This window comes from Pectinophora gossypiella, chromosome 11 (assembly GCF_024362695.1).
Source record: "Pectinophora gossypiella chromosome 11, ilPecGoss1.1, whole genome shotgun sequence".
Lineage (NCBI taxonomy): Eukaryota > Metazoa > Arthropoda > Insecta > Lepidoptera > Gelechiidae > Pectinophora > Pectinophora gossypiella.
In genome coordinates, this window is record NC_065414.1 from 16471592 (window position 1) to 16482843 (window position 11252).

General features: G+C 38.9%; 2 protein-coding genes across 21 annotated transcripts in view; one reads left to right on the forward strand and one right to left on the reverse strand.

Moving 5' to 3' along the window:
* The window catches only part of LOC126370851 (zinc finger protein 271-like), a 37060-nt gene extending 32799 nt beyond the window's left edge, over positions 1-4261 (forward strand). For all 20 annotated transcript variants that reach the window (XM_050015937.1, XM_050015939.1, XM_050015936.1 and 17 more), the window contains one exon: positions 57-4261. The gene's annotated coding sequence lies outside the window, so the exon portion shown is untranslated. The remainder of the gene's footprint in view (positions 1-56) is intronic.
* Positions 4262-4551: 290 nt separating this feature from the next.
* LOC126370855 (actin-related protein 5-like) lies at positions 4552-11229 on the reverse strand. The gene is made up of 12 exons (XM_050015960.1): positions 11058-11229; positions 10798-10963; positions 10113-10279; positions 8837-9028; positions 8318-8548; positions 7912-8033; positions 7594-7674; positions 7192-7353; positions 6627-6790; positions 6190-6327; positions 5607-5761; positions 4552-4888 (listed from the first exon to the last, which is right to left on the reverse strand). The coding sequence occupies exons 1-12, from the start codon at positions 11167-11169 to the stop codon at positions 4584-4586; spliced, it is 1995 nt and encodes a 664-aa protein (XP_049871917.1). The 5' UTR covers positions 11170-11229; the 3' UTR covers positions 4552-4583.
* Positions 11230-11252: the final 23 nt, after the last annotated feature.

Below are 11252 nucleotides of genomic sequence, written 5' to 3' on the forward strand. Positions count from 1 at the left end.
TCTATATCCTTCTGCTAAATTATAAAGATGTGAAAACAATAAAACCTTGTTTCCAGCTCTCGGTTGATTAAGGGCAGCCGGAGTACAATGCAAATAATCGGCAGCCAACAAAGGGAGCAGCTATATTGAAACAAGACCGACAAGAGACCGAGAGAAGGCAGCTGCAGACCAGATCGTCGACATGGACGTATGCACATGTTATAGTTTAGTTTCGTTGAGTATTTATTTATCCAGTGTTGAGTTCGTCGGCCGCGATGCGAGAGGCGGGCAGTGGAACATAGTGGGGTGGTGAGCGCCAGTGAGGCAGTGAGTGAGCGTGCGAGACGCAGACGGGGTTGGTTACGCTTGGGATCCCTCGGGCAGCACCGGAGGACATCACAGTCGGAGTAGAGTAGTCACGTAGCGGTACCGCCTATGATAATGCATTGTGATTTATACCCACAACTGTGATTTATCCATACCATCACGATTATATTAATTCAGTGGTGGCATTCATAAATCAATACTTAAAAGTCTCATCATAGATTGTAGGCCTAAATTTTTGATCTCATATTCTAATTTGCTTAGGGATAACTTTTGGAATCGTGAATGGTAAATCTCCAATTTGAAATTCTAAATTTTGATGTTCGTCATTCGCTTGTCATACACATACTTCATTAGTAGTAGTGAAATGTAACAATATCTTATTGCGATGCTTTAACTTAGATCGTGTCAGTGTATATGAAGTTCAGTAATTTTATAGAGCTGTTACCGGAGAGGTAAAGTATTTTGATCAGTGAAAATTTTAAAGGACTCTTAGATAATACTCCTCGTAAATAAACCATAAGATGCTTTAAGTAAACTCAGGTTCATATAATAATAAGAAGTACAAATAAACCCACAAACTTGCAGAGTCCTCAGAGGCAATATGAAAGCTTCACAAAATTGATAACTTTAATATGATGTTTATTGGAGAAATCCAGAGAAGTGCCTGTTGCAACATAAAATTGGCAATATTTTGTAATCGTATTACGTTGAGAGTAATGTTATGTTCAGTGTTCAATGTAGAGCGAGCGCAGCGCGCGGGCCGGGCGCGCTCGCCGGTATCATTTGTGAAGCTTCTTACTAAACTTTGTGTGCCTTCTAGCGGATAGCGACATTAGGCAATATCAATCATAACACCATTGATACTTCATATTGTATATCTAATCTTCGACGCGGCGCGAGTATTCGCGAGCGGGGCGGGGTGGTCTCGCGGCATAGTATACACGATGTTAGCGTTCAGTGTTCACCATGTAGATTGTAATAAATATTGCCTTTTCATTTTACAAAGATTTTGGTGCGATGCCAATCTGTGTATTTCCGTACTGTTTCGAATAATAGTGTTTACGAATAGTGTTAGCGCAGTAGTCTTCCAATACCTTGAGACAGTCGTGCACAGGAGTGCGGCTAGAGTGTCCGCTGCGGGGGTTCCTTATGGTTTGCCATTATTGATATCAAAGATAGATTGGTGCCATTTCTATGTAAATGATGTGGTAGAGTAAGTTTAGTTAGGTCTGCAGGTCAGGGTACCATTGGAAATAAAATATTGTAGCCTTCTCGTAAAGTGTTATGTACCGACTTTATACTTTATTTTATTTTATACTGAGTATATTTTTATTATTCTCCAAGTTGTTGTTTTCATATACATTATTTTATTTCCACATTGTTGTGTGTGTCCATGTGCTGGGTCGAAATTTGTAAATATCGGTAGGATTTATTTATTCAATACCTATATCGGGTAGAAAGGATCCTTATTCAGTTAGAAGCGTGTGATTAGTTGAAAGAAAAGAGTCTCGCTCTACGATTGTATAATGAATATTGTCGAACTGAGATCTACATAATTGGAGGTAATGTTAGAGCATTAGAGCAGAACTAAAACTTTGGGTACTATAAATCAAAATTTCCTCGTAGATGTACATATACATAAAAATAATATATACATATGAATGTTGTTTGATAGTCCTCAATATTTTTTTATATTTTGATAGTTCTGTATTTGAAGAAAACACGAGAAAAAATAGGCCAATATCTCAATTATCATTTTAAATAAATGAAAATGTACACGATACTAATAAGATACATTACATATATTATATAAAGTATGCATTTAGTCTCCCAGAAAAGTTAGGGGGTATCGTCTTACTTCCGTGTTTTTGAAATTCTCCTACATTTTAGTAAGTTTCTTACCAAGCCATTGATAACAGTATTATTTAGAGAAACTAGAACTTTGGTTTAATGAGTAGAGTAACTCTTGCAGCTACCATTATGGATCACCATTGAAGTGTAAACCAGTTTATCAATAGTTGTAGCCGCACTGGGCGTGTGGCGTGAGGCGTGCCCGGTGTGTACCATATGTTATCAATAGAATATTATATTAAATGGAAATAGAACACCAACATAGTGACCTAGGTACATATGAAGATACATATATAAAATGTATATTTTATCTAATCTACTTCGTGACTCGGCGAGGGCGACTGTGTCTTCACAAATTCTAGAATTAGTAATATATTTTTGTTATTATATTTTCACTTTCTTTATGATTGTTTTCCCTACATTGACCTATCGTTGCCTCGCCCTGGCCGAGTCAACATTGAAGTTAAAAATCGTCCTCTTTACTCACGAAGTATATTCCGATGTTCTCGTTGTATATTGGCATTGAGATACGTTCGGGAATTAATATACAGTTCCCGAGGTATATATTTCGTGATTAAATAGGACAGTAGATACAATGGCAAAGAAATGCACATTGCATCAGGACCTCTGAACTGGTTTATTGCAATTTTCTTGTTCAGTGTTCAGAGGATATGCACCGTGCAGATCTTCGTCATGCAAACTATTTTACATACCGATGTTAGTTACTATATTTAGAAAGTAATACTGAGCCATTTGAATTTACGTAATCGCAAAAGTGTTATACGTTTGTATCTCTTTCTCTACTTATTTTTGAACCGTAGTAAGACTGAATTACTTTAAACGGAAGGAGTCCACAACGTTATAAAGAATACTCACAAGAAATATTGGCAACGTTAGTTTGTGTTTGTTGAGTTTGTTGTTTACCATCGTAGCGGTTGTGGCGAAGGACCAACCAGTTATCGGACAGTGTTTATTTGGTTAGAGAAATCGTACATATCCTTATCCATGAATGTAATGTATACTTCCTTCCCGAGCAGAGGCGGGAGGCGGGCTAGTCTAGGGGGCCGCGGCCGCCGACCACTTACACTTGATCGTGGTAGTTTTATGAGCAAATAACAGTGAGCCTTGTGTAATCATAATGTCTAAGGTACATATATTTAGTTCTATGGTATCGTTAGATTTACGCGAACTTCCGCTTTGCCAACATATTGCGTTGCTTACATTATAATCATTATGAGAGTACAGCCTAAGGATTTTAACTTTTTTTATATACTGAGAGCTATTTCTAAGTCACTGTTTTTTACTATTTGTATTTACGCTAAACAAATTATATTCTCGGCTGTAAGCCACCTTAACAAGTTTTCGAGTAATTTACATATTTAATTCCAAAGTTTCTATTAAAATTCTATAACAAGCATCATGGCATGATGGTTGGCGCGGTCATTTAGTCATAGCTCTTCAGAGTTTTAACGACCAATATTTTAGCTACAACTGTTTTCTTTTCTTTTATTGTTGAAATTTTTAGGCTAGTTTATATTTTAATAAGTTAGATTTGTTAACTGTGGTGTATTCAATTGCACGTGAATATAATATAGCTCTTACAGCCTTCCGCGGGAGGTAGCTTAGTTGTTTTGATAGTCTGATGCGATTGTGATAAAATTGATTAATTATTATGGTTTATTTATCGACCTGAAAAGTCTTAAGAATGTATTCTTAACATTGTTTATTGTTGTTAGTTTGAGTATACCAATGCAGAGGCGGGCGTAGGAAAGCTGTGAGAGCGTTTATGTAGTCAGCATTATGTATATGCTTTAATGTGATTTTTTAAATGTACTCTTTATTATAGTCTCATCAATCAATATAATTAGCGAACTAACAAAGCATTTTAAATTTTTTTGAGTTCATAGTGATTTATATTGAGATCAAAATAAATACAGAGTTTATTTAATTTTATGGAAAAGTATACATTGTAAAATTATTCTTTAGTGCTCATTTTGCAGAGCTCTAATAAAGAAGAAACTATATGAATGCAAAATAACAAGTCACGATTCTTTTAGAAGCCATGTAGTGGAGAAAAATAAACGTGCCATGATATTTGTGGCTAGAGGTCTTGTTTCTTTTACCTTACCTGTCCCTTAGGATTACATCCCCCCCCCCCACCCACTGGACCCAGAGAGCAGAAAGGTACGTTTTTACTTCATTTGAGGAAAAAATACAGGGTAAAATACACTTTGTAGAATAAGTGAAACAAAGATCCCGGTGATTTAAAATTCCAAAACAAACTTGTTTTGACCATGACATTATTTCATCAAAAATTAGTACTTCTATGATTATTACCTTGAGGATAGCGAGACAGGTTAATATTGTTTGGTGTCTGAAATTAATGAAACGTAATATTTTTCACTAGTTATATTAAAATTTTCAAATTAACAATCGACCACGATCTCTTCTTTGACAACATTGGCGTCCCCAGCAGGTGCTAAGGTATTATCAACGACAGGCGCAGGGCTCTTATAATACTTGTTACTACAGTGATGTTCTTTTAAGTACTCTCCACCCATCTCATAGTACTCCTCTTTGGTGATGCACCAGTTTTCGAATTCATTGCTACCCGCGAAATCTCGCGCGCCGTACCATGCGTCTAAGTTCGGGTTATTAGCCACAACCACTCTGTGCGTCGACTGGAACGGTCGCATTTCTAACAGTTCTCGCTCTAGGCGCTCTTTCAGACCTGTAAAAGGAAGTATATATCAAAAGTTTGTTTGGCACGCGTCTTCTTCTATCGTGCGGGTTGTGAGGTGGATTACCACCCTCATCAATCCTGGTGTCAGGGTTATTATTAAGCTGCCAAAGGCCTGACTACTACGCACCAACGATTACAGTAAGTAGTAACCGGGACCAACGATCCCGGATAAAATGATCAGCCTGCAATGTCCTAACCAAACTACGGATCACAAAGTAATTTTAGTGATATGACCCACCGGGATTCGAATACGGGATCGCGTAAAACAGGGGTATGTAGAGAATTTTGCCCCCTGGACTCATTTGGATTTAGTTTGTTCCTCTACGGATGGATGCTATAAAATTACGGGCATATTTTATATTCGAGGTGTTGAACAAAGATGTCGCTGCGAGCTTTTGTCGGTCTAAAGGTTGCCTGGAAGAGATCTTTACTTAGCAATAAAGCCGCCTATTGTTGTGTTGTTGTCTATGGTCAAGAAAATAAAAATTATAGATATCTCTAAGATGTAACAAGCAGACGCTCTGATTTCGCCACTTGCTAAAACAACGCGCACGTATCGAGACGCATTGATTATACACGTTCAAGCTTTTGCAATTTGGTTTGGTTTACGCTTGAGTGGCTGTTAGTGAACACAACTAGAAAATCTTTTATAAAATAGCATCATACAGCACACACTGTGGAAAGTATAAACAACCGTATTTTCTACCTGGGAACTGCGAGCAGCCGCCGGTGAGGAAGACGTTGTTGGCCAGCGCGAGCTGCTCCTCGGCTGTGAACTGCTTGAACACGTACTCCATGGTCTCCGCCAGCCCTGCTTCTAGGTTACCCAGCATCGACGGCTGGAACATCAGCTCCGGGGCTCTGGGGATAATCAACATTATTGTGTGATCACGTCTATAAATATCATAAGCCATTAGTATGACAACCCGCAGCCACTCCTGACTTTCATTCTAAGATTGTTTTTATGAGAAGTAATCACTTGATCACAATCTTAACTGATGGTAAGTGACGGTGTGGTCAAGGATGGGACGTGCTTATCTAGAAAGTGCCTGTTCACTCTTGCCTTCATGAGGTTGTAATTCAGACCTTTCGTATTAGGAAGCAAAACGCATCGTACGAGCTGGTGGAGGTCATTAGCAGCTATAAAACGAACCATTTAGTGACAAATACTTTGGAACCCTATCACACTTCTATTATTTAACATTCATTGAGACTTTGTTTACATTAGACAAATATGTTAATACGACGTGGTTCTAATGTACATATTTTTAGATGTGACCAGTACTAACCGCATGGGTTCGAGCGCGAGGTGCAGCTGGTGGTGCTGGCTGGTGGGTGGTGGCGGCTCGTGCTCCCTCAAAGCCTCTTCTAGTTCCACCAGCCGCTCGCCGTCTGCCTCCGAGTCAGAGTCCGCTTCGCGGCTTATGCTGGAAACATTGTCACGACATAATGTAACCATACAGTGTTGTTCGCTAAAGATGTAAATTAAAACAACGTGCGATGCGCATGAAAGCAAGAATAAATTATGATATAAAAACAGGATTTGTATGCACACTATGTTAAATTTCGGTGTACAAACCAGGACCCCAGAATTGAAACGGGATAATCGAGATGATGTCTTTTCACACTTGTGCGGCAAGACGATGCTCAACATTTTAATTATTCTAATATCAGCTGAATATTTGCAAAAGCACCGTCGCTGCTTGTCCACGTGAACGTGCGTCACCTCTTGTAAGCGTCCCAGTCGGAGTCGTGCGCGCCGAACTCGTCCCCGGCGGCGGCCAGCCGCGAGATGACGCGCATGCGCTCCGCGGCCGCCGCCGTGCGTCGCCGCACCATGGCCGCGCGCCGCGCGCGCCGCGCCTCGCGCCGGGACACCAGCTCGCGGTACTGCGGCGACAACACACTTCATAATACTTATACTCAAACACAAACTATTACCACACATGCAGACCCTGCAGGGCTACTGCAAAAACCTTACGCCCTTACGCTGTAGTGACGGCCACAATCAAAAACTCAAACTCAATATACATACAGATACATACTAAACTCACGCCTATTTCCCATCAGTCCCAAAGGGCAAAGGTCCCGGAAATGGTTCCCACCATTTCGCTTCATACACGCACGCCGGTTCAGAGTAGATCGTATTAAACCTTTTCTAAGGACATCTCCAATCACTCACAACTTGTATAGCCCCGGAAGAGTAGCTTCAAGAAAAACCTCGGCAAAGGGTCCTCCTAGACATTCTTTAAAATAATGAATATTGTATTACATTAAACTACCAGTCTTACCTTGGTCCTGGTGTCAGTGAGCCACACTTGGAACGCCTCAGGGTCTGCGGGCGGCTGCATGCGGCCAGTGGGCCTGCTCTCGGGGTTCTCCTCGGCCGCAGCGGCTGCTGCGATACGCTGGCGACTCTTCTCTATGCGCTGTTGCAGATTGTGGATTTGCCTCTGTCATGAGAAAAAAAAACTTATTTTTTAATCTTACTTGGATTTAATTTATTTTTAATCTTTAGCTTAGTCACTACTATGTCACTCTGTAACAACTAGATAAGAAAAAAGCAGGTTAAGATCAGAACTCCGAGGGCTTATCGCAGTTTTAAAACTTAATTTTACATTAGTCTAAGAAAAAACGTAATGTCTATAAATTAAACGGATAACATGTTATTTCGGGAAGTTTAATAATCATACCTGCAGGTCCTCATAGCTTTTAATGTCAAAGCCTTTAATTGCTTCGTTGAACTCATCAGTATCACCATCCTCTATCATGTCCTGTAAAAATCGTAAATACTTCTGTATTTTTAATGTGCAATTTATAGTCACACACATCTAGACGAAAGAGTTACTGTCAAGAGTGACAAAGAGTTACTACCCCCTTTACGCTGCATACGCACAGCCACGCGTTCGAGGTGTGACCATTATACACACTCCCACACTGCATATGCCTATGACGTCATCCATCAGCCCGACGCGTCTAAGTTAATTCTAAAAACAGTATAATAATCTGACCTGGATTGCCAGCAGCTGTCCCAGCTGATCCTCATCCTCCGCTAATCTCTCCTCTCGCTTCCTCGCGTTGATCTCCAGCAGTCTGCGAGCCATCTCCTTCTTCCTCTCTTTTTGTTGTTCAGCTGGAAAATACAGTATATTATTTATTGCAGATAGCTGTTCACAGGAATTTCAATTGCGCGGTATCTCCATCTGTTGGTATAAGAGTCTGTTCATAAAGTAAACGACACGTTTTATTGGTGAAGGGGAAGATTGATTTATAGTATAGATATAGACTAAAAATTTATAGAATTTCAGAGTGACTAGTTTGGGGCAAGTTGAACTAAGTACCCACATCTCACCAAGCTTTCTGTTAGATCAATATTAAGGGGTGAAAAGTTTTTTTAATTTTAAAAACCATTCCTACCAGTAAGTCCCGAAGAGCTGGATGGCTGCACAAAAGGCAGTTGGATCCTCTTGACATTGGCTTCATAGTAGTCAGCATTGGCCCACTTGCGGATCTCCTCTTGATAGTCTAGCGCCACGGAGCAGTGTTCGTGGAGGATCTCCTCGACTCGGGACATGGTGATGGCATTCACATGCACCGGATACTTCAGTTGCAGGAGCTTGTGTAGGTATGCTATCATTTCACTGCCGCCTGGGATGGTATGGTATTATTTTGGATAAAAATTATATGTTAAGTACCTACTTATAAACTGTAATTACAATTTAAGAATAGTAGACACACCATAGTCTAAAAACAGAGACCTAAGTAACACAGAAGTAAACTTAAATCTTGTTTAAAAGTTGGTCAGGTGTTCCATGATAAGACAGAATGTTCGTGTTAATTTTCCTTGGTTGAGTTTTAATAATGCAATCCTTTACATGAGTAATACAATGTTTCCAGGATCTAACAATTAAAGGAATGAATTTAAACCTAAGTCACCTAAATTAATTCTCCTGGCCCGGTCATTGATGACCTGCCCTCTGATGACAGGTATGATGTGTATGCTGTGGTAGCCACAGTTGACTATCAGAGCAGTATCACCAATGTCATTTTTGTACATGCCGAACAGAGAGTCGATACCGTAGCTCACTGCTGGAATGCTGTACCCTTCAAATAGAAGTTCGGACATCACTGCAAAAATAGAACAATTATTTTATTACATGTACATACATAAGCTTGTCTTGTGCCCTCCATACTGGTTTTGGGAATACCAAAGAGGACTTGCAATTTTCATTATAAATGTCATAGATTATGTGATGTCCTAGCTATACAACTACCGTAAAATGTTCCAAGTTTCGCGTTCCCTTCCTGCCCTCGCAACGCAACACAGTGACCGCGCCTCGTGCAGCGCGAGGTATATCTCGATATATGCGCGAGGTATATCGAGGGTTTCGACCAATAGGCATACGACATCTATCCACGTAGATAGCATTGGCTGCGTCTATTGGCCGAAACCCATGATGTAATTCGAGCCCCGCGCGGCGCGTACGCCGTGCATACCCTGCAGGTAAACAGTACTACTACTGTATACTTTAAAGATCTGTCGAAATTAGAAAGTATATTTGCAAAGTACATGTTCCACTAATAAGGGACTTTCCAGGCTACATTCCCCAGAACAATATAGATGGCGCTCAGGTTTAATGCGGTAATTACCTATATTATCATTGCTCGGAATACATCATTATTCAAAAATAATCTAATGGCAGAGGCATATATAAAAATAAATGTTGCTTGATATTTGGTTCAAATACATATAGAATTATGTTGCTACATATATTGCTTCTCTTTATTTTGATCTGAATAATAATGATCGGAAGATGTCTTGTGCCTGGGTGTAATAACAAGGGTCACCATTTATACCCAAAAACAAAGATAAAAATTGCTTGTCTGTTATCCAGGAAAATAGAAGGTTAAACGAAGGCAAATCTGTACAGTGCCATCTATATTTTTTTGGGGAACATAAATCCATCATTGTTGTAGTAAAATAAATACTTGGAGGCTCTTTCTGCATAGGTGTTTAACATTAGTATTTCAAACAACGTAAGTATCATCATCATCATTCATTTAAGCACCACACTCTTGTTGGTGTAGCATTCTCCATAATTGCTTATCAAAGGCCAATGGAAAAAAACAAAGTAAAGTATAACGATGATATATAAAGGAAGCTCATTTTCTAAATGACCATGAACAGAACTTCAACTGTTGATCAACATACATTGCCTGCTATAATTCGGTGTAACAAACGCCTCAGTCATCACAATAGGGTGTGGGACACATCCCTCACTGTCCACACCCAGGTGGGTGAATATGTAGTCCAGTACTTGTTCTTGGGCCTCAAAGTGAGTCACTACATTCTTGTCAAACTGAGTCTTCAGTTGGAATCTGAAAATTATATAAATACACATAAAAAACAAACAAGATAAAATATACATAATTTAATACATTTTAATTTAATACATACATAATTTAATACATTTAATTTTTTACATATTTTTTTATAAAATTTAAGTATTTTCCACATTTACTACGAAGTTTTGATTAAAAATAAGTGTGTGGCAATGATAATTATTGTTATCATTATTTCAGAAACCTGTGAACGGTGTTGGTTTTCTCAGCTATTGCGTATTTACTATTTCATATACAATTTACCATGAAGCAATAGTGGAGTATAGTCCACACTCTACAGCCCATCTGATTCTTAACATTTTAAGCACGTCAACATCAACATCTCATCATCTCATCTCAAGATGTTTACATTATACTTGATTATGTTAGCCACAGCTTCAATCGTAAAAGTTTCTTTAGAACAATACTCACCATGAGTTTTGCCATTATTTCTATACATCTACTTGTGTCTGGTTTATTATTTATTCACAAGAAGAAACTTATTAAAGATTTACCTTACAGCTTCAATGTTAATAATATCATTTCCTATTTGGATAGGAGGTGTAACCGGAGGTTCAGCATCCTTCTTACATCTGTCTTTTCTAGGCCTTGCAATCAAATTCTTGAATATCAAATGAGGCTCATCGTATATGGACCACCCCACTCTGCACTGATATGACCCTGAAGAATATATTAACATTGTTGTCTGTGTAATATCATTAAAAATTTATGTAATATAATATATTATATCAAACCAAATAGTAAATATACTAACCATTATCTATCACTAAAGGTATATGCCCATGTTTGACTGTAGGCTCGTACTCGTGTACTATATCAGGCACAGTCTTATAATCTTTCAGTACTAACACGTTATCCAGTTCCATTATGTGTTTTTGATAATATAAATCGAATCGAAATCGAAATTAAAATCTGCACAATCTCGCCGAAACAACAACAGTCAGTTTTT

What these genes read in the sequence shown, in the direction of transcription:
- LOC126370855 (XM_050015960.1), bottom strand. Translation starts at nt 11,169, where the DNA reads ATGGAACTGGATAACGTGTTAGTACTGAAAGATTATAAGACTGTGCCT. An exon ending in CAGCTCTTCGGGACTTACTG is followed by an intron (nt 8,034 to 8,317) that starts GTAGGAATGGTT and finishes TGTATTTTCCAG; the next exon opens with CTGAACAACAAAAAGAGAGG. An exon ending in GACAGCTGCTGGCAATCCAG is followed by an intron (nt 7,675 to 7,911) that starts GTCAGATTATTA and finishes CGATTTTTACAG; the next exon opens with GACATGATAGAGGATGGTGA.